Here is a 24,833-nt window from a genome sequence, read left to right on the forward strand (position 1 = left end):
GATTTAGATTTAGATGCAATTTTACAGAATTTAAAATGTGAAAATGTTGTAACACCAATGCAGTTGAAAGCAAACAATATTGTAAGTAATATTGATAGGGAGAAATTTGAACACTTTGTGAAAATTATATATTAAAAAATTATGTCGTTCATGGAAAGTTTAAAAATTGATGCAAGTAATGTGGCACCTGTTTCTGCACATAAGCTAACAGAATTTTACTCAAAGATGCATGTTTATCAGACAAGTGCTTAGTACAGAATGAGTTGTTTGTCATTCTTTTATAATGAAGTATTTACAGAGGAACATTTACATGCGTCTTTTAATATTACAAATTCGGTTCGAATATATATATACTTAAAAAACAAGCTGCAATGATCCCAATTACAAGTAAAAAAAGCACAGAAAGAAAAATCACCAGTGCAGCACAGGCAAGAGTACGTGATTTTGGTGGTTACTGTATCGCAAAGCTACACTACAAATATATACAAAAGAAAAGAAGTACCATGTACCAAACAGACAAAGCAGATATGTTTCAGGAAGCTGTTATAAGTGCAAATATTCTGGACAGTTTAAGAGTACAAGAGCAAGACACAAGCATGCCAGAAACCATGTTAGATATTAGTAGGAGGCAAAATCAAAACAGATCGCGTACCAACATCCCTGATTCACTGTATAATTTCTATTGTTCTATCACTAAACAATCCTTAAAATTATTGGTTGACGAAAACCTAAAAAAACATGGTGAAAATATGTTCGAATATACAAAGAACATTTTAGTTGAAAATCAAGATTTATATCACCAGTTTATACTGCTGTGAAAGACAGTTGTCAGAAGACTGTTGGCATTTTTAATAGAATTATTGACAATCAAGATTTTGAAAAACATATTCACATTATTTATACAAAATTAATTAAAAACTGTTTGATGGTTATGATAAATCAATTTAGAAAAGACATTCTGGACAATTTTCAAATAAAAAAGAAAATGTCACACAGAAAACAAATTTTGGTGTCTACCAAAGGTGAAAAAAGCCACGTAAAAAGATTTCCAAAAAAAGTCCAACAGTAATTGACATAGATCAACCAAGTACTTCTTCACAAGTTGAAACTAGAAAGAGAAAAAATGTGTCGGATTCTGACAGTGACAACTCTCCAGTGGAGGAAAATGATGATGTTCTGTGCCTTGTCTGTATCAAGAAAACAAATCCCACATACAAAGGAGTCATAGCTAATCAATGGATTCAATGTGACAAGTGTTAAGGCTGGATCCATCGTTTGTGTGCTGGTCTTTCACACCATTTGAAATGTAAAAGGTCCAACGTGAAGGGTCATTGTTCTTCTGCAAACAGTGTGAATAAAAAGTTTTTCTATTTATAAATATTATTCAATGTGTCAACATTGCACATTATTTAAATAATTAATGAACGGATAACATACATAACTTACCAAGTAATGATTGTCATTTTTGTGAACAAATACTTGAACAAATACTTGTGTGAGAAAACAGTGTTGACGTTTTAAATATTGCGCCGAATTATTGTTAGGAAGAATTTAGAAGCGCTCCGAAACTTACACACCCCGCGACCTTCACCTTGTAAGCGTCTGATGACATGGAGCTTGACTCGAAATTGCCGATAAACAATTCCCGATTTACAACGATTTCGAGGTAAGAACGCAAACAAAAGGACAAATCTGTGTTGTAAGTTGATAAACTCTTATTTGTTTATTGTATTAATGCGTATTATGTTCGGTAGCTGTGGTATTTCGATAGTTTTACTCTTGTAAAATCGGCACTGAACTATCGGTCAGATCGACGCCGACCTAGCAATTCTTCGAGTTCGAGAAATAGTTTCTTGTAGTTTATGTCGGCAAGTAGCCGTTTGTGGTCATTTTTCGTCACGAGGCAACCTTTCCCAACAAAATGGTACATAGTTTACGAAAATCGACCGCCATTTATGCAATAAATCGCATAAAATGTTGATGAAGGTGATTTTCCTGTGTCAAGAGATACCTACCTTGTTCATATATAACATATCAGAAAAAAAAAATTTTTTTTTTGGTCAATATGATAAAAAATGTTGTTTTATGACAAATTGATAGTGTTAAAGTGACTTGGCCACGCACCCTTCACCTGTGCTCGCGTGAGGGCCGATAATTTATAATGCTCCCGCAATAGTGATAATGGCATGAAAAACTGTACAAATGTGTTACTATATATAGTAAGGTATGTATTATAGTTCTCTCTGCCACTAGCATGTTTAATACTTTTCCAAAAACACCTTGGGTTTTTACTATTTTCAATTAGCAAATTTCTCCGTTGCCTCTTAAGAGAGAAACATTTTGCACGACAGAGGTTTTTGAACACATTTTTACTTGTAAGATATATGTCCAAATCATGCTTAGAGTTTGTGCGGCGGTATCGGCGTAAATTATGATATTTGTCATATTTCGCTTTAGTACAGACCTCGGCCCACCACTCGGGTTGTTTATTTGTAGTGTTTCGTTTGTTTGTTTTAGGTCTTGGATAAGCGCGCTTCATACATTGATCAGCGTTTTTAAATAATGCCACAAAACCGTTCAAACTATTGCCAATATCCATACCAGTGGTGCTCATAAACACGTCAAATATTTCTTCGAACGTCTGTACAAATGCAGCTTTTGTAGACTCCTGCCAGTTGAACGTGTCAAACAGCTTTAGGTGTATATCTGTACTTGCTAGTGGATCGTCGTCAATGAAGTCTGTGGTGCCAAATGCAAATTCACAGACTATAGGGAAAAGGTCCGAAATGTCTAAATTGTCAACTTTGAAGTCAATTATTCGCTCGAAAAGTGCCGATGACGCTATAAAATAGTCCACTATGTTTGATCCATCATTTGCTGTGCACGTAATTTCACCATTGACATCGCTAAATCTGCCGTTTAATATTTAGAGGATAATACACGGCTGAGCCGGGCCGGGCAGTGATAATCGGCCCGCAGGGAGCATAACGGCCCGAGTTCTTTAACAGTTCATCTTTCATCTCGTTAACTAGTTCTCTCATAATGCTTATCAGCCCGCTATCATTCTTGGTCATTACTGAGTTTTTTTGTTGATTTCCGCCAATCCTTTTTTCATCCAATTACTTTCATCTTCATCCGTTTCACTCTGTTCAATGATCTCTTTGACCTCATTTTCCGGATTTATTTTTGATTTCTTTTTACGTTGCTTCGATTTTTTTGTTCTGTTTCGCCTATTAGGCTATAACTACACTCGTGTCAGCTTCACTCACGCTGGGTACACTCGTTGCTTTTCGTTTCTTATTTACATCTTCGATTTCTGGTGGGTCGAGTTGACGAGCTGTGTGTTCGACGTTTGCCATATTTAATTTGCTCAGTATAGTTACTGAAATTGGCGATAGCCCGTGTATATTCACTTAATCCCCTTATGTAAACATATGTCCTCGTGCTTTTGTCGATCACGTATCCGATTATTACATGAACAAAAATGGCGTCGCCCACCCGTGCAATAAATTACACTATGAACTACATATTAAAAGCCATATTTCTGATTATTGTCTTATATATTAGTAGGTTAAAATGTTCAAAAATGTTGCGCGTAAATATATTTTAAAGACGAGCAAGTTTTTCCATGTTAGTATTACAGGGGAGGTAACCCAGAAATCTCTTCAAGTGATAGTTACATAGTTATGATAATTAATAGATTTATAAATGACACAACGTATAAGCTCTTCGAACGTCAACTGTAGGTTGTGATTTGTATGGCAGTACATCTTCCTTCGGACGAAAACATTCGGGTCTTTGAATAGTCACAACGCGACACATGACTTTTACGAGGTATTACGTAAGTATTAGGTATCTTCAACAATGACAGTGACTTGGTGTATGAACAACCACAAACTACGATGCACTACTTGCAAATAGTATTCAGTTACCAAAATCGTCAGCGTGGTCGAGACATGTTGTGTCACAGTAGCGTGTGCAATTTGGTTAAAACCAGTCCGTCATAATGGACGTAATCGCGAGGTCTTTAGTCGGAGGAATGCTATATTCGTGTTCGCAAAACAATCGTTATTACACATTATTTACAATTCTCCGTATACATTGGAGTTAGATAGAATATGCATAGAAACACGCACATATGTTTTATTATGTACAAGCAGATTATGTGGTTTTGTGTCTGTACGATATACGCATGCAACCATATTGATTAAAATATGACATCATGTGAGTTGTATATAAACAAATTACAGCATATTTACCGGTTCATTCTATTCAGTTAGTGAGTAGACTTATAGATAGTAGGAGCTATTCACTAGCCTAGTTTTTAACCAACTTGTATTGAATCAACGAAAAAAGTAATTGCAACAGCAGGCTCATAATGTGCAGAGAAAAATGGGACAAACCAAAGTGATTAATTTTTTTACGAGAACAATTTAATTGGAAGTCAATGTATGCATACGAGAGTCACAGTCAGTGTAAACACCAACAACATTGAAACGTGTGTGTGTGATGTGCGATCTAACACATACGCCTTGACTTACTTTACGCAGTCCAATAACTGGCATGCACTATGCTTTATTAAAAGAACTTTACTTTAAGAAAAGAACAATAAAATAAAACAACTAACTGGCTTATTTAATCAGAAAATATGTTTTCAGATGTATTACATATGTCAATATTGACTCGACATCACGCGATTATTTGTCTCTTGCAGATTTTTCTTTATTTAGTTCCACCTCCGACCAGCTGATGTTGACCTGATTGCTTTAAAGTTATATCAACACTCTCATATGCTTGTTTAAAAACATTAATTTATTGACATGAAATATCGAGAAACACATTTTATTTAGTATCAGTGTTCATACTGTTCAAACAGAGTCGCGAATATCATTGTTTCGTTAAATTGAATCTTTATCGAACATTTAATACTGTTTATGTACAAATTGTTAGTAAATAAGGTGTTGCAGAATTATTTTATAAATCAGTTGTGAATGCTTTTGAACAGTTTTCTTTAGGTTTTCTGAAAATAATACAGAATTGTCTTTGAGATAATACCGATTTTGATTTTGATTTCAATATCATGTTCGTCATACTATTTTAATAAAGCGTTGTTTTTTTTTTGCTATATTGCATGTATTTTAATGCACCAAAATAGTAGATAAACCTGTCTTAATATTGCCTTAGGTAAGACTAGTTCAACTGGTTCCATATTCACACAACGTACGAGAGGTTTAAAATAAATGAAATATCACAGTTTAGCATTGCTGCATAAAGAAACCTACATATACTCATGGGTACACATACTCTGTAACCTTCACGAAATTTAACAGATACTTCGATGAACCGTTAGTGTCCCATTTGATTTAGCGATGTCTTTAAGAGAACACCGTTCTTCACGCCTCGTCGTTTCTCATTCTTCTGTAGTTCATGCCAGATGGTTCATCGTCTGCATCAGGTAGGTACCTCATGGATCGCCTCTGTTCCCTTTCCGCCACGATGTGGGAGCAGTCGACACCTCGTTTCTCGCCGATAAATAACTAGAAAGTGTAAATTTAGCACATATTTGTTTCTAAGGCCGAAAGCCGACAAACTTTAGATCAACATTCAAAACTTCCACTCTGAAAATGTAAGTCTCGATCAATCAGTATACAAGTAATTAACGGTTTGACAGCGTATGTAATCTTAAGTACTAAATATAAAATAAAAGAAAGCAGTACAGTATATAGGAAACTATTGCAGATAAATAATATGACTAGTATAGATATTACCAACATCAAAATAACGGACATGAAGCGAAATTAGAGGGCATGGCTAATAGAGATCTTACATATTAAAAAATGCACGCAGTGATCGAAAAAAAATACTTACTCGTAGTCTTAAAACATTGTCCGGGCCAATTGCCTGAAAATTACACAGCTAGGTTAGTAAAACGATCAGGTATAGTTCAAACATTCGTAATATCCGGTTAGTATAATTATCTACGATTCCAAACTAAATATTAAAAACTTCTTCACGAGTAAATCCAATTTTAACGTCTTCATTAACATCATATTGGTGTTGATGGCGGTATTATTAACAACAATAAAAGTCAATATGGTGAATGCTTTTCGATTAGATACGATGTCAATAAATGGTTGGATCGTGAGCATGAGAACAATAACATATTGAAGTGTCAGTCAAACAATGACAATTTTGAATAACACAAAGAACATGAAACAAAAAACTTAAAAAATAACGAACAACATGTTGTTGTTAGAAAGTGAACTTTTGTAAAGAGTGTTGAATTTGATCATGTATAATGATGATATGTTATTATACTAACTTGTATTTAGCTAAATTAGTTTAAACTACATGCGTATTCCACTCACAATATAAAGCACATAGCAGCTGTAAATGAAGAGAACGACTGCGGTGACCAGGTAGACCCACCAGGCGTCCCCTGCGCCCTGAAACAGGCGAACATGACTCTGTGTCTTGTTTGCTTCTAACAGTGTCTACTTTTTCTGTATAAAAAAATGCAACATTTTGCTTCTATCTAAGTGAGTACTTTTTCTTTATACAAAAGAATGCAACATCGAACAATTAAACCATTTATATAAATTGAGACAATCAGAAAAGTGTTTGCACACCGGAAAACAGTGTTCTCGGTCCGGGCCGCTGATGACGTTCCCTTAAAAGTCGTTTTTTTTAGATTGCTGAATATATATAATGCTTAAACCCTCTATTGCATACAATTAATTTGTTTCAATATAAAACAATAGTTAGCAATAAATATTACCATGATTAATTAAACGTATATATCAAGGGCGTTTACTCTTACCACAAAAAGGATCACAAGATAGAAGTTGATGATCATAACGAGCGCAGCTAGACACCACACAACCACTTTTAATATCCTGTAATAAATAATAGACCTTCCTAACTTAAATATGCCCATGCATGTAAACAGATTTCAGCTCGACAGATAACGATTAACATAAACTCAGTCCATGCGATTTATTTATGAACAAGGATTGCTAAACATTTCGCATTGAGCACTTAGACAAAATCTCACTCTTTTCTTTCGGTCAATATGCCGGAAATTTCCACAGAATCAAAATTTAGAAAAAGATAATAAAAACATTAATGCAGTTTTATGAATATTCTTTGATACTTTCTCATATCGGGCAGAGCCTTTAACGCAGCATAAAATGACTATATAGCAAGCATACAATGTATACACGAAGGAGATTCACTTCTAACTAGGCGATGGTGAATGTGTTGTCCTAATAAATCCAAGCACCGTATTCCTCATCGCTATGTAAACTCACCTGCCATTTTTAAAATCGCCCATGATGCGTTCACTGCTGGTGAAATGAAGTACCGGAAGTAGCGCGAACGGAAGTTGAACGCTCTGCAAGACGTTGAGCCAGTTGTTCATGGCGTCAAGATCGCTTGTAGCAATTATTGCCACCACTATGGTCGGCACCATGGCTATCGACCGCGTCAGCAACACTCGCTTCCATTTGGCCCATTTAATATTAATAAAACCCTAAAACACAGAGAGAAGAGTTAATGTTTATAGAACAGTTGGTCTGGACTGCCAACCAGCTATATATTTGAAAAAGTCATAAACTCTTTAGCCCGTTCATAAAAACCCACCATACACAAACTTCATTTGTATGCATGCGAATCACATTGTTTATTTTATGCTTAACGATGGTTTATAGAGAAATATCAGTAAATTAAAACTGATAATTCACTGTTTCAAACGGTGAAAAATAACAGTGAAAATTATCAATAATTTTCACTGTTTTACTGTGAAATGACGCTATTTTTTTTAACGAAATCACGTCATTATTCTAGCGAATTTTTTCAGTTAAACTCTTTTACAATATTAATAAACGGTGAAAAAAAAGGATAAAACAAAAGTAAAATGTGTTAGATTCCGTTGAATATCATTTTTAATTCACTCGTGATCATAGAAAAAATATTTTTGCACTCGTGGCCCACAGAATCCAACAAATATCCTCTAGATCTATATCTTATTAAAAGCAACTATTGTAAAGCCAAATTTATTTTCAATACATAAAGGATAATTGTTGTGTTCGGTGGAATATCGATTTTTATGTTGTGCTTTCCGGTGGTTTATAGAAAAATACCAGTGAAATAAAACTGATAATTCAATGTTTTAAACAGTGAAAAATAACAGTGGAAAATAGTGATATTTTTCACTGTTTTTCTGTGAAGTGACGTCATTTTTTTCGACGAAATGACGTCATTAATCAAGCAAAATTATCCAGTTACACTCTTTAACAATATAAATAAAGGATGAAAAAGCATAAAATAAAATTAAAATTTGTTGGATTCAATGGAATATCGATTTTAATTCACTCGTTATCATGAAAAAAATATATTTTATATGATCAATCGTGAAATAAAATCGATATTCCATCGAATCCAACAAATATCCTCTATTAGAATCACGGGTGATCATAGAAAATGATATTTTCACGAGTGTCACAGCCACGAGTGAAATTCTATTTTTTTCTATGATCACGAGTGAACTAAAATTGAAATTCCACCGAATCCAACAATTTTTCTTTTTATTTTATGTTGTTTTTTTCATCGTTTATTTAAATTGTAAGTGTTAAAAAGGGCCTTTTCACAGATTGTGGCATGTATTAAAGTTTGTCATTAAATGCTTTATATCGATAAATGTTAACATTGGATCTAAAAAGCTCTAGTAAAAAAATTTAAAGAAAACAAAGTAGCCCTCAACTGGGCTCGAACCACTGACCTTTGGAGTAAAGTTTTACGCTTAGACCACTCGGCCATCCGTGCTCATACTATGAATGTTGTATTTTATACTTTATATAAGCAATCATCGTAGTGTCACCAAATTTAACGACAACAACCAAACTCTCCAAATAATTAAATCGTTTCGCGTTGCAACGCTTTATACTTTTCAGGTTTTTAAATCGTCAAAAGATACATTTAATGGATATTTTAGAGCATGGTAACTGTTCATTATTACTATTTCCTCACAAATATCATATTTACAACGAACATTTGCGAATCTGAAACTTTTTTTCAAATTTTGTAATTTACCCAAACGTTAAAAGATCCCTTTAACTGGACAATTTCGCTGGAATAATGACGTCATTTCGTAAAAAATATTATTATTGTTTGAAACAGTGAATAATCAGTTTTAATCCACTGATATTTTTATATAAACCACCGAAAGCACAAAATACAGAGGAACAATCAACAAAAATCGAAAGGTGGTCGTCAACAAACCGTTTAGTAGTTAAGTAAAGGTTAGAATGTACTAGTATTTAAAAACACAACAGAACCATGAGCTTTAATATAGGTACCATTACAAGAAAATAACAAAATAATTGTCATACCAGTTAATAATACATAACTACTACACATCGGTACCTATGTATTATTTTAAACCAACTATTTTACGTATCATGTGTGTATGTGTTCATGTACACTCACCTGCATTACAAACTGCCCCGCGTATGTTCCCTGAAACAGATGGAAAAAGGCTTAGTACATGTAATTATTTCGCGTACGGATTTACGAATGTACCGTGAAAGCAAACATCAACGGTGCAATATGAAATTTCCGGCAAACGCTACATCTCGCTACATCATATATTCCGTCATACCCTAAATCCTGTAAAAGAACTAGAGCATGCACTTGAGAATGTGTTATTTGACCAGCTCGCCACATTCAATTAATTAGTTCGTGACCAACAAAAGGCTATACATATGCACAGAGGAGGTTCAACTTTCTTTTAGTGGTTGATTCACATAAATAAAAGCACAAACTGCAGATGACTTGTGTGAAGTGGCGGAGGTGGTTTTCGCATTGCAACCGGAAAGTAACGGTTTGACCAGGCAACATTGTAATGATCTGTCCAAACACACAAAGTGATGTGTATACCCAGGAAACGAACGCTAATGTTAGTGCCGACGCAACGATATTGTGGTAGTTTGTAAGTTGCTACTGTTGTTTTATAGCATTCGATACCTTGGCGCCGGGAACCAGGCTGTAAAAGGTTCTTGTGGGTTGTTAATTTTCCTTTCGGCCTCGATGCGCTTTTTTGTTATATGCCCTTTTTCTTGCATGCTCGTTTTTGGTCATAATACACTAAATAGTTTCCCTATATAAATCAATGTAAAAGCGACAACTTTGAGCGAAAATAAGTGCAACATTTTGCACATAGAGACCCCCATAACCATACCTTTTCTTAAAGGCCATTCTAAGCGGAATCGATTTATGCAATAAAAAAGATATGTCATGTACAATGCAAGAAAAAACTTGACACAAATCAAAATCGACTGTTTTTGCAACTTTTTTTTTCGGCCGTTTCTTAGTGGAATGTAACCTTTTCTAGTGCAATGATTTACTATAGTCTTCACGTGTATCATATTCTAGGGATTCAGTAGTGACCACCTATTCATGCCCTACCATTATCTCCGCAAGATAACACCCGAATAATGGTAAAAAGTGTAAAAGTCAACTATGATATTTTTTTAGAGAGTACAGCCCTACATGAAGCGATCATTTAGTGTATTGTAACCTTTTGGCGCCGTTCGTTTGCCAGGCATGCAGAAGTTTATTAGCCCCGTAGAGCCCCCAAAGAGGTATATATTCGTTGTATTATAAGAAATTACCTTTGCTCTTTAAAGTGTCGTATTGTAAATTTCTAATTTTCTGTTCGTAATGCGTTCAACTTTAAAGGGGCCTTTTCACAGATTTTGGCATTTTTTTAACTTATTCATTAAATGCTTTATATTGATAAATGTAAACATTGGATCGTAAAAGCTCCAGTAAAAAATCAAGAAAAAAATAAAAAAAAAGGAAAAGAACATTGCCCGGTGCAGGTTTCGAACCAGTGACCCCTGGAGTCCTGCCAGAGTCCTGAAGTAAAAACGCTTTAGCCTACTGAGCTATTTCGCCGAGTACACATGCTGGACGTATTTTATACCTTATATAAGCAATCTTCGTAGTTTCACAAAATTTAACGACAAAAACAGAACTCTCCAAATTATTCAATCGTTTCGCGTTGCAACGCTTTATAATTTTTAGGTTTTAAAATCGTCAAAAGATGCATATAATGGCTATATTAGAGCATGGTTAATGTTCAGTATTACTGTTTCCTCACAAATATCATAACTAAAACGAAAACTTACGAATCTGAAACAACTTTTTTCAATTTTGTCAATTTACCAAAGCGTGAAAAGATCCCTTTAAAGTTGTTTTATGTTATCAGTTTTCGCGACTAAAATCTACCATGGCTTCCCCAAATTAACGACATTGGAATTACCTATTATTCTTTATATATGTATTTTACAGAATTAATCACTATTTAGATGTGTCATTAAATGTATTTATTTTTTCCTTTAACTTGTAGTTTGACGTAGACGATTGTCAGTGACATTGTTTAATAAATTCGAAGTCAAACGTGACAAACGACATTGTCTTCAGTCAACTCACGGTCTAAACTTACAGCTGAATTGGATGCATTTAAAACCAAACTGTTTTCTATGCAATCGAGCTTTAATAGACAGGCTTAAAGCAACACAGTGCAGAAGCTATTACCCGCTTACCGTCATGGTGGAGCTCTGCCCCGCCGCCAGGATGCCGACCCCCCAGATGACCTTCATAGTGAAGCCGTACCGCTCGTACAACCAGTCGCCCTGAAACGCAGAGCGCAAATGTCTCTATATTATAATACAAACAAACAAAACAGGTTGTGTCATATTTGTATAATTTAAGTTTATCTACAGTTGACTTTTAGGAAAGTTTTGGATATCCCATCACTGCATGTTAATGGAAGTTGATTAATTAATTTAAATGTAAGTATACGTGTCCATTTTTACCTCTTTTTAAACAGTTTACTAGTTATTTAGACTTAGTTAAAACTACGGATAACAAGTAAACCGTACATTTTCTTGCTTAATTTGCTTATAAAAACGTGATTTCTAGCTCTAACAAATATACAATATATAACTTCATGTTGTATGAATATTACGTCATGTATGCGTCGCACTGCTACCCGTAGAATAGAAAAGAATGGATCTCGAGTTCGAATCCTATCAAAAATGTTGTTGGATTTATGGTCATTCTCCGGTAACTCTCATTCAGGGCAGTTGTCAGTTACTGACAACAGTATCTGAACTTTGTACAGACTGACAAACTGCTCAGAACGACCAAACTTACACAGGAAAAGTGTGAGCAGGCTTATTGACCATGTGTGAAATAAATCAAATCCGATAAAAAAACGGTGGACAAATCCGAGACAAATAAAAGCTTCCGGCGTCGTACCGCGAGACGCAGACTGGCATCTTCCTTGTCGGCACGGTCGGAGAAAGCGGAAGCGAACACCGCCATCACAAACATGTTAATGATGAACGACACCAGCAGCGCTATAGCTGAAACAAGAAATACATAACACATAACCGTAACACAAATCTCGTAAAGGTTTAAGTTAAAGACATGAATGTTTTCGAAACTACATAATACAGCTGACAATTAAATACTTGAATATGACAGGAAGCTCATTATCCGGTCGTCACTCACGTGTTCGCTCAAATAAGCTAGGCTCCTTCTCTACGATATACCTTGTATATACAATGGTAGACATGTATATGCAGTGGGGCTCGGCGATGTGAGTAACTATATGACCCGTACTGTTTGCTATAATAAACACATATTTCATTATCAATAATCTATACTACATAAAAGTCTAAATTTGGGCTCCACGCAAAAATATTAAAAAAACAAGACTATTGCCAAGCAATATATGTCCCCTACCGGCTCCACCATTGTAATAAATATGTTTTTATTTGTTGCCATAGCAACCAGAATTTTAAACGTAGAAACAAAATGAAATGACGTGCATAATGTCCTTATTGCCATCCATCCATATTTCAAATTTCATGAAAAAATATTAAGAACGTTTAAAGTTATCACAGGATCTAGCAAAGTGTGACAGACTCACAGACTCACGGACACACAAAGCGCAAACCATAAGTCCCCTCCGGTAAAACCGGTCGGGGACAAAAACATATAAAGACCGCTCACTTGACTCGATTGCATAGTACATGTTTGCTTCCTTAACGGCGTGTTTGTTCTTCCGGTCTATATCACGTGACTGAAAAACCATCAGCGCATTGTTGTAAATGGGCGATGCAATTTCAGTGGTGCAATTTTAACAAGTTAAACATACATATATGAAAGATAAATAATTTTATATGCGGAAATGTACACGTGCGCAGATAAATATTATATAGCATGAGTTTGATTCTTATAAGGTCCTTTAATTATGAAAGAAGATTAATTATTTAAGGATCTAGAGTTCGGCCTAACAGTAGCACTCTTCCATAATCTACATTTAGAAACACATTAAAGATTAAGACAATTCTTGAACCATATTCATGAATGCGATCGCCAGATTCTTTTTTTTAATATAAAAGTTTATTGTTGATGGCGACCACAGACCGAAGTTAATTCTACTCGCCGACAGGTACGGTCAATCATGGCGAAATAACTTTATATGGAGTCTTGCGACCGATAGGTTCCGTGTGCGAGCCCCGCACAGGGAGTGTCTTAAATAATCTTTCAAAAGACATAATGTAATTGTTCTACTATCAGTCGGACTCGAGAAAGTATTTTTATGAATAAGATTTTCGATGCAATCGAACTAAAACAAGAGCACCGCCTTGCGGGTGCAGACCGCTCATCTATTTTCTTTTTAAAGGTGAAGGGACTCTCATTTTCAATCACAAAGGAGGGAGGGGTGGAGTGGAGAGGTGTGTATAGTGTGGGTGTGTGGACATTTATTACATTATCTTCCAAAAATTCGAAAAAAACGCAAAAAAGGGGGGATGGGGGGGGATTCTTGGTTCTTGGGTGCGATGGTTGGACGGTATTTCAAACATAAAATAATAAAAATAAATATTTGTGTTTTTTAACCGTTTCAAAAAAAAAAATTGTGGGGGGGGGGGTATAGTGTGAGGGTGTGGTGGTTATTCGTGAGATGATCTTTAAAAAAAAACATGCAAAAAAAAAATTAGGGGGGGGGGGATTCGGGTGGGGGATTCTTGGGTGCGATGGTTGGACGGTATTTCAAACATCAAATAATAAAAATAAATATTTGTGTTTTTTAACCGTTTAAAAAGAAAAAAATTGGGGGGGGGGAGTATAGTGTGAGGGTGTGGTGGTTATTTGTGAGATGATCTTAAAAAAAAAAATAGGGGGGAGGGGGGGGGGAGGGCACGGGGGATGGTTTGGGTGGAGTTTCTTGTGGTATGTCAGGTGAGAGTAGTTTTGTCAAAGTATCAATCAAATCTAATCATAAATAAAGAAGTTATGGCAATTTTAGCAAAATTTAATAATTTGACCTTGAGAGTCAAGGTCATTCAAAGATCAAGGTAAAATTCAACTTGCCAGGTACAGTAACCTCATGATAGCATGAAAGTATTTCAAGTTTGAAAGCAAATAGCCTTGATACTTAAGAAGTAAAGTGGATCGAATCACAAAATTTAACCATATATTCAAAGTTATTAAGTCAAAAAAGGGCCATAATTCCGTAAAAATGACAACCAGAGTTATGCAACTTGTCCTTTTACTGTACCCTTATGATAGTTTGCGAGTGTTCCAAGTATGAAAGCAATATCTATGATACTTTAGGGGTAAAGTGGACCAAAACACAAAACTTAACCAATTTTTCAATTTTCTAAGTATAAAGGGCCCATAATTCCGTCCAAATGCCAGTCAGAGTTACATAACTTTGCCTGCACGGTCCTCTTATGATAGTTAATAAGTGTTGCAAGTATGAAAGCAATAGCTTTGATACTGTAGGAATAAAGTGGACCTAAACACAAAAGTTAACCAAATTTTCAATTTTCTAAGTATAAAAAGGGCACATAATTCTGTCAAAATGCCAGTCAGAGTTACATTACTTTGCCTGCACAGTCCCCTTATGATAGTTAGTAAGTGTTGCAAGTATGAAAGCAAAAGCTTTGATACTTAAGGAATAAAATGGACCTAAACACAAAACTTAACCAAAATTTTCAATTTTCTAAGTATAAAAAGGGCACATAATTCTGTCAAAATGCACGCCATAGTTATCTTACTTTGCCTGCCCAGTCCTCTCATGATAGTTAGTAAGTGTACCAAGTTTGAATGCAATAGCATTGATACTTTCTGAGAAAAGTGGACCTAAACGCAAAACTTAACCAAAATTTTCAATTTTCTAAGTATAAAAAGGGCACATAATTCTGTCAAAATGCATGCCAGAGTTATCTGACTTTGCCTGCCCAGTCCCCTCATGATAGTAAGTAAGTGTACCAAGTTTGAATGCAATAGCATTGATACTTTCTGAGAAAAGTGGACCTAAACGCAAAACTTAACCGGACGCCAACGCCGACGCCAAGGTGATGACAATAGCTCATAATTTTTTTTCAAAAAATAGATGAGCTAATAAAATGAAATACACGTTTGTTAAAGCTTATAACAAACCCACCTGTACAAGGGCGCTGTGTAGGTAGAGGTTGTGGGGCATGATGACAGCGCCGACGATGCCGACGAGTTGCTGGACTTGGGACTTGTCGCAGTCCTGGCACCAGGGGATGGCGAGGCCCTTGAGGATCTCCGTCTGGCTGGGTACCACCGTGATATACTGGCGACAGAAGAACGTAATATACTGGCGACAGAAGGAACGCTGATATACTGGCGACCAAGGGACGTGATACTAGTATACTGGCAACAAAGGAATGTGATACACTTGCGTTAGAAGAACGTGGAATTCTGGCGACACAGGAACGTGATATACTGGCGAGAAAGGAACGTTATATACTTGTGACAGAAGAAAGTGTTATATTGGCGAAAAAGGGACGCTATATACTGGCGATAGAGGACGTGATATACTGGCGATATAAGAAAGTGATATACTGGCGACAAAGAAACGCAATATACTGACGATAGTGGAACGAGATATATTGGGGACAGAGAAATGTGATATACTGGCGACAGAGGAATGTGTTCTATTGGCTACGTAAGAACGCCGGGTCAAGGGACTGTGATATATTGGCGACAGAAGAACGCCGAGTCAAGGAACCGTGATATACTGGCGACAGAAGAACACGGAATCAAGGGACCGTGGTAAACTTGCGAAAGAGAAATCCTGGGTCAAGGGACCGTGATATACTGGCGATAGATGAACTCTGGGTCAAAGGAACGTGATATACTGGCGACAGAGAAACCCTGGGTCAAGGGAACGTGATATACTGGCGACAGAAAAACGCTGCGTCAAGGGACCGTGTTAAACTTGCGACAGACGAACCCTGGGTCAAGGGAATGTGATATTCTGGCGACAAAGAAACCCTGGGTCAAGGAAACGTGATATACTGGCGACAGAGGAACCCTGGGTTAAGAACTTTAAAGACAGTGATATACTGGCGACAGAAGAACGCCGAGTCAAGCGACCATGGTAAAATTGCGACCGAGGAACCCTTGGTCGATCTAACATGTAAACGGGAGACATATGAACCCTGGGTCAAGGGAACGTGATATACTGGCGATAGACAAACCATGGGTCAAGGGAACGTGATATAGTGGCGACAAAGAAACCCTGGATCAAGGGACCATGATATACGTGCGACATAGAAACCCTGGGTCAAGAGACCGTGATATACTGGCGACAGAGGGGTGTGAAGTATAGTCCCTTATGAGCCTGTACAGTCTACATTTATCCTTCCTTTAAGAGACTTCGTTTACACGAAAATTACAATCAAATAGGAAAAAGGTCGTCCCTGATTAGCTTGTGCGGACTGCACAGGCTAATTTGAGACGGCACTTTGCGCATATGCATTAAGCAAGGTTTTCTCACAGCGCGACTCATTTAAACTGATGAGTTGTGATTTCATACGAGTATAACTTATTTGAACTTCTGTTCTGACCCATTTCTTTTTTCGATATAGGCATGAATATACATGTGTCAAATAATGAACTATGACCGTCCGATATGTCAATGTTACAAAAAATGCATGCACTCACAATGTAGAGGAAGGTTCCCGCCATTGTGGTAACGAGCGCGCCAAAGAACGCCTCCAACTTCCGGAGCCCGTAGTTCTCAAGGAAGAGGAACGTGAACGTGTCGGCGCCGGTGATTAGTACCCCTGCCCATATCGGTACCCTGAAAGATACGACGGACAAAACATATCAGCTATTGATTTTCATTTTATTCGAAACCATGATTGATAACACAAAGCGTCGAACGTATGGACGTTGTTTTAACTCAAGCGATTTAGTGATTCAATCGTTTAGCTCTTTACTAAGCCTGGGATATAAATGTGGTACCTCTCGACCAATAGCATATCATGATAAGTTAGGAATTTTAGAAGTAATATGGCGGCGCATTTTTTCAATCTCAAAGTATAATCATTGGCGCAACTTTGTTATGGAATTATAAGCTAAGTTCCCACTGGTGATATAATTTCTAAGTTTACTTAGGACTTTGGAAAACAGATCAGTTTTAAAGTTTTCTTTTAATACCTTTCTATGTGCTTAGTTTTCGAGCATGTAAATATTTTGACTGATCACACAATAACGGGAAATCAAATTGCTAGTACATATGAAGATACAAACATCTAGGTAACAACATTTTTTGTGGAAATACAGCCTCTTCTATAAGAAGACAAAATCATGCCAAACTAATGCGTTAATCACGAAAATAATAATCTTATGTTAAATACACAACCAATATTTAATACTAGGATAAACAAACAATCTCATTTAACTCATACCCAAATAAAAAAACACTCCGTATTTTCCACAAACCACACATAAATAACCATATCCCTTGGGGCTTATGTCACATTACAAATATGTGTGCATGAGTGGATTTCAATGTTTATGAAGCCCGTTCTCTTGTCCGGTATGGCGACCACCAACAGATTTTAAAAGCGCCGGAGTGTGAACTCAACCTTGATTTAATTCGCAGGTAGACCAATCAATCACTGAGCGAACTGGACACCCGCTGAAATGTAGTTGAGTCCGTCCACTGGGCGATATAACACGTGAATTAAAACACCTACTTTCCAGAAGACAACAGGTTGATGGCGATGCCGGAGCCGATCACTTCCTGGATGTCGCTGCCGATAATGGCGATCTCCATCATGATCCATAGCACGAGTCGGGGAACCAGCGGGAACTCGTGGCGGCACACTTCCGCAAGATCGAGGCCAGTCACGCAGCCGAGGCGCGCCGCGAGCAGTTGCAGGACCAGGCCCATAACCGTGGACCACATCAGCACCCATAGCAACTGTTCAGATACACGTTTTTGTTAAAGATTGTGCAAAAAAGTAATATTAGTAAACACTATTTTTGAGTGTTCTCTTGTGTTTCAAAACCTATGTTGTTAACATAGCGATTGTGTTTGTTGTGTATTTTTTGTAAATAATAGTTATCTCAATACTAGTAAATTAATTTCAAAATTATGCACGTTCCATGCAGTATATAAGAAGCTATTGTATATTTTAAATAAGTGCAATTATGCATATACTGATGTTCGCGAACAGTATATATGTGCTGCATGTATACGCCTTGTATTTGGCGATGAACTGATACTGTGTGTTCCCTCCTTGAACTAAGCAATGAACCCGGCACGCAGGTCCGACGTTGTGTATCGCATATAGCGATGTACCGACACGCCGTTTGTTCTCACCTTATACTTGGCGATGGCCCCGGCCTGAAGGTCGGACTCTATGTTGCCGGGATCCAGGTATGCGATACTCATCAGGAACCCCGGGCCCGTGAACGCCCACAACTTCCGGAAACTGAACCCCGACTGAAACACAGTGTAGAAAAAAATGCAGTGTTCAAATAGATTGTGAACGTGTACAGTATATTTTAATACTTTTCGTATAGCACATAGCTTTTCGGCGAAGAACGCTTCGAAATTTTCTCTAGCAAATAAAATCAAAGCGGTGGGGGAACTGAAGTTCTTCGCATTAACATAACATTGGATACAGCTCATTTTTGAAAAATTAAATTAATTCGTGTCAGATGATTTCTTCCAACTATTACCAACAGGCTCGTTGTTTAATACTTTGCGGACAGAGTGGCAAATATGATGGCAATAGTGTTTAACAACGAGAACAAGTATATATAAAATATAATTGTTTGCAATCTACAAATATTAAATGCCATCGAAATGTCGAATGACTGCGACGCTGGCGATATAATGATATGATAGCAATTTGCTTTAAACTTATTTTATATTTATGTCACACAAACACATTGAGTTTATTTATATAATGATCTGAAATCCGACAGCAGGACATAACTCAGGACATAGGTGGTCATAGAGACTGTACTGTTGAACTTTGGCGTCAATGTGGTTGTCCGTTAGGAATGCACTTTGGTGTGAACCAGACGGTACAGAACACTTCAGAGCGTTTGATATTCGGTTAAGACGATCATAGAATAATGTTGCAGTGATATAACATCTTGATTCTCCCATCATCATTATCATCATCATCATCATCACCAATTTTCGAAATAAAAAACTTAGAACGAACGCGCACATCAAATGTATAATGCGATACCGGAAGTATCGAACACTAACATAGGTGCCGGCATCCGGGACCTTGATCTGCCTCCGTGTGATCTCGAAGTTCTGTTCCCGGTCCTCAACCCGCACCTCCTCGTCCATTTGGTCCTGGGGCGACCAGTTGATCGGTGGGCTCTGTAGTGAAGATCTGTCATCACTCGCCATGTATAGTCTTATTAATTTTAAGTTGATCAACGAAATGAGTTTACATGTATAAAGAGATTATATGAGTTTACATGTATAAAGAGACTATATTTTAGTCCGATAGAGTTCCTATATATTTTCCGTACGAAATTTAGCTCAGTTTATATATCGAATGCCGGGCATTCTTTACAAGCTAGAATTATATTTCATTGTTCTCTAAGTTGACATTACATGTTTATATTAATTCTCTACTAATTCTACATTTGGATTGCTCCTACATCCTAGATGTCTTCATTTAAGCCTATGTCTAAGCAAAGCATACGCTCTGCACATATTGTTAACTTCACACGTTAGGCCCAAACTATCCGATGTGTGGTTTAAGTCCGTTCAAAATATCGGCCGCCAAAAATTCACAAAAACAACTATAAGCACAACGACCACAACTCTAATGGTGTGTGTGTGTGCAAGTTATATGTAATCCTAAAAGCAACGCATTGCAACCTCAACACATGCTTAATTAATTTATCCGCTGTTATAATGTATACATTTGTTACTGTTATATTTAGTTAAAGTTTGTTTAAGGCATTGAAATAGACCTTGGCCCAAATAAGTTTAATATCACAATTAAATATGGTATCTTTTCACTCTATAATAAGTCACATATCGCAAGCTTTTACAGGTCACATATCAGTTTAAGTTTTCTTTTACATAAGTCATATCACTGATTGGTATTTAAATTGATAAACAGCACGTGTACATACCCCGATTGTTAAGTCCTGATAACGAATATCGATATGTTAAGTCGCATCATTCATCCACCATCGGACAGGCTTTAAAAGGCGAACTTATGTTTGTATACAATGCGCAAAGGCGGCACACGTGATTTTGTGAGTCAGTGAAGTGGCAATCATTATGACTCGAGTCATTAACATCAAATATTTTATATCAACCACATGCGTAGGAGTAAAAGTATAATTATGATATACCGGCTATTATACAATCTGTATTAAAATTGTATTCAATGGCATATTCCCTTAAACGTTATATCGGTATTTTGTCAAACTATTTAAACACAATTTACACCCATTCAACATGATATATAAAATATTAATTGTTTACATAACTGTCTCAATATAATGTCCCAATAACTCATGCGAGAAGCACGTGCATGTATTGAGGACTACGGACGTCTTATTTTACATGTTTACGTATTCGCCCAATAACGCGGTTAATGTCATAGCATACAATGTCAAACACCGATCTATTCATTGATCTTGAGCCTGCCGATTTTTGTATACATCTACATGATTCACTCGGTTTAAATGTACGTTTGTACATAATGTTTATTACGGAATACCGTTAGGGCCATCATGGTTACACATTAAAATCCAGAGTACGACAATGTCATAATGCGATAGTACGATGGCGACAGTGCGATAGTACAATGGCGAGAATGCGATAGTACGATGGCGACAATGTGGCAACGCGATAGTACGATGGCGACAATGTGATAGTACGATGGCGACAAATGCGACAACGCGATATTACGATGGCGACAATGCGATAGTCATATCGTACATTCGCCATCGTATCATCGCATTGTCGCCATCGTACTATCACATTGTCGCCATCGTACTATCGCATTGTCGCCATCGTACTATCGCGTTGTCGTACTGTTGTCAGCGTATTATCGCATTGTCGTCATCGTACTATCGCACTGTCGCCATCGCGTTGTCGCACTGTCCTCATCGTAGTATCGCACTATCGCATTGTCGCCATCGAAATATCGCATTGTCGCCATCGTACTATCTCATTGTCGCCATCGCACTATTGCATTGTCGTTCTGTCGTCATCGTATTCTCGCATTGTCGCCATCGTACTATCGCACTGTCGCCATCGTATTGTCGCATTTTTCTCATCGTAGTATCGCACTATCGCATTGTCGCCATCGTACTATCTCATTCTTGCCATCGTACTATCGCAATGTCGCCATCGTACTATCGCGTTGTCGCACTGTCGTCATCGTATTATCGCATTGTCGCCATCGTACTAGCGCGTTGTGGCATTGTCGCCATCGTACTATCGCATTGTCGCCATCGTACTATCGCGTTGTCGCCATCGTACTATCGCATTGTCGCCATCGTACTATCACACTATCGCCCTGTCGCCATCTGGATTTTAATGTGTAACCACGATGGCCCTAACGGCATTCCGTAGTTTATCGAGTGTCCCGTAAATGTCTAATAGCGGAATAGAAGAAGACGTTTAGTTGGGTAACAGAAGATGCTGCTAGGTACAGCTCTTTAAGTGCCCGAGGTGAAGCACCTATTTAATTGCACGTTGGTTTAACATCTTATGCGAAAGCTAGGTTTGTGAATTAAGGTTGAGCCGGGAATCAAACCTATGAACCTACTTCTCCTATCACTCACGTTTTTCGGCGTTAGCTGAATAAGCCAGCTTTTCACCCTGACTTGACCTTTGTAAGTGTCCAATAATACTCAAATAAAATTTCCCGCGGCTAGGTACGAATGAATACACTTCATTTATTCCATTGGCTGATTTGAGTATAACACCATAACATTGGAAACATATCCGCGTCTTTGTAACACTGTTTTACTGCATGAAACAATTTTATCTCTAATGAAAAGGCTCAATAGATAGAACAGTTTTACAATCAATTTTCGACATAAATACAGTTTGTGCGTTCACCTTTTATTTTCAGAGAATTACCAGCGCAAAAGCGTTTATACTAGTAGCTATGTTGTCATATTTAGTACTTACTTGCATTGCATTTCAACCCGCGAGGTTTCGGGTCAACTCCCGGCCATTTGTGAAAGTCAGAGTTTATATACAGTTCATCACCGGAGTTGGCAGAAGGGGTTGCGATCATTGTGTTACACCGGTCTTACTGACAATAACGTACTGACTGTATTGCATTGCATTCCAATCCGCAAGGTATCAAGGTCAGTTTGCGGTCAGTTGCAGAAATCTTTATATAAACGCCGTCTCGTAAACTTTGTGCACTTGAAGTCTGTTTTGATCAGAAAGATACTAAATAAAGATATTCGGCGATATTATTGTGATATGTCAATCATCGATTTTTAATATGGTTTTAACATTTGCATGATAAGGACCAATTTTGATAAAAATAATTAGAAATATTTATCCATTTAGACCAGTTTATTAAGCATGAGCACAATAATTCACTATACTATAATTATGCAATTAAATAAGATTCGAGTATTGCCGGCTGACCTATATGCAATCGTTTATTTTCATGTTTCTTGTGTTTTTCTATTCTGTAAATATAGATATCTGAGTAATAATATCACATAAAGCAAAATAAGCCACGAAATCTGGCGCAACACCCCGTAATTGATTTGCTTATGATGTAGCTAAGAACTGCGCAGAAAAAAGGCATCCGCTACTTTTTATCTCATAGAGATAACTTTTGATCGTTCATAAAACATCGACCACAATCAACGCCGTATATCTTTTTAAAAGATATTTCTTGTTTCCACTAGACCAGGGTACCTTTGAACTGGGTTCAAAGTCAAACAACTTCGCTTTAATACTGTCCTTAAAGGGATCTTTTCACGCTTTGGTAAATTGACAAAATTGAAAAAAGTTGTTTCAGATTCGTAAGTTTTCGTTTTAGTTATGATATTTGTGAGGAAACAGTAATACTGAACATTAACCATGCTCTAATATAGCCATTATATGCATCTTTTGACGATTTTAAAACCTAAAAATTATAAAGCGTTGCAACGCGAAACGATTGAATAATTTGGAGAGTTCTGTTTTTGTCGTTAAATTTTGTGAAACTACGAAGATTGCTTATATAAGGTATAAAATACGTCACGAATGTGTACTCGGCGGAATAGCTCAGTAGGCTAAAGCGTTTTTACTTCAGGACTCTGGCAGGACTCCAGGGGTCACTGGTTCGAAACCTGCTCCGTGCAATGTTCTTTTCCTTTTTTAATTTTTTTTCTTGATTTTTTACTGGAGCTTTTACGATCCAATGTTAACATTTATCAATATAAAGCATTTAATGAATAAGTTAAAAAAATGCCAAAATCTGTGAAAAGGCCCCTTTAAGGTTATGGTGCGCCATGCTTATATGCGCTTATTAATATATTTTCATATTTACAAAATAATTTAAATGTATTTACTCACACAGATATATTCTAATTGATATCAGAGACAATTTGACAAATACATTTGTTGGTATTCGAAATCTGGTCGTAAGGGAGCAAAAACTAACGCGCTACTAATGGGCCCCTCGGGCATTATAATATATAAGCATATTGTAACTAATACACGTATAGTCTAAATTATAAATGAGCCGTGCTCTGTGAAAAGGGGGTTTAATGCATATGCGTAAAGTGTCGTTCCAGATTAGCCTGTGCAGTCCGCACGGGCTAATCAGGGACGACACTTTCCGCCTTAACTCGATTTTTGCTAAGAAGAGACTTTCTTTAAACAGAAATTATCATAAAAGCGGAAAGTGTCGTCCTTGATTAGCCTGTGCGGACTTCACTGGCTTATCTGGAACGACACTTTATGAACATACATTAAACCCCCTTCTATCTGAGCACGGCTCAAATGAAAAGCTTTAAATAGACGTTATCATTTTTATCGAGTGTCATTAATTAGACTTTGGGCTGACGTAAGACCCTGTTACTCACCAGGGAAATTTTCTGGAAAATGTTTTTACGAATAATGTTCTTACTAGACCTACGCGTTTGTTTGCCGATTGCAATGGCAATAGCGGTAGATTAATTTAAGGTCAATGCCGTGTTTTACAAAACAGCTTTTTCTAAGATTATGTTCATACTTCACCTTAAAAGATCTGAAATACCATTCAATGCTAAACATGGTCTGTTATGAGTTATATTTTGCTCTCTTGTTTAACGATTTAAAAATAACTTTGCAATCAAATAACCAGACATCATCGTAAGGTAACATCATACTTCCAGGACAAAGGTCGGAAATTAGCATTTAATGCTAACATAGGTTTCTTCGAGCTATATTTTCCTCATTTATTAAAGGATGTCATAACAATTTATCACAA

At 36.9% G+C, this 24,833-nt stretch overlaps 2 protein-coding genes across 3 annotated transcripts in view; both read right to left on the bottom strand.

The window, feature by feature from the left end:
• Positions 1-24,833, bottom strand: part of LOC127860464 (bromodomain adjacent to zinc finger domain protein 2B-like) — a 232,918-nt gene that overhangs the window by 154,923 nt on the left and 53,162 nt on the right.
• LOC127860467 (natural resistance-associated macrophage protein 2-like) lies at positions 5,076-20,699 on the bottom strand. 2 transcript variants are annotated; one of them, XM_052398554.1, is made up of 15 exons: positions 20,521-20,699; positions 19,631-19,750; positions 18,728-18,850; positions 18,099-18,325; positions 17,059-17,197; positions 15,527-15,682; positions 13,084-13,153; positions 12,325-12,431; positions 11,607-11,696; positions 9,487-9,516; positions 7,311-7,531; positions 6,821-6,896; positions 6,369-6,446; positions 5,869-5,901; positions 5,076-5,537 (listed from the first exon to the last, which is right to left on the bottom strand). In XM_052398554.1, exons 2-15 carry the CDS (start codon positions 19,715-19,717, stop codon positions 5,394-5,396), a joined length of 1,581 nt encoding a protein of 526 aa, XP_052254514.1. In that variant the 5' UTR covers positions 19,718-19,750; positions 20,521-20,699; the 3' UTR covers positions 5,076-5,393. The 2 variants fall into 2 exon arrangements, with proteins under 2 accessions (XP_052254514.1, XP_052254513.1); XM_052398553.1 differs by lacking the exon at positions 20,521-20,699 and having other exon boundaries at positions 19,631-20,424.

The sequence above is a fragment of the Dreissena polymorpha genome, chromosome 15 (genome assembly GCF_020536995.1).
Source record: "Dreissena polymorpha isolate Duluth1 chromosome 15, UMN_Dpol_1.0, whole genome shotgun sequence".
NCBI classification, from domain to species: domain Eukaryota; kingdom Metazoa; phylum Mollusca; class Bivalvia; order Myida; family Dreissenidae; genus Dreissena; species Dreissena polymorpha.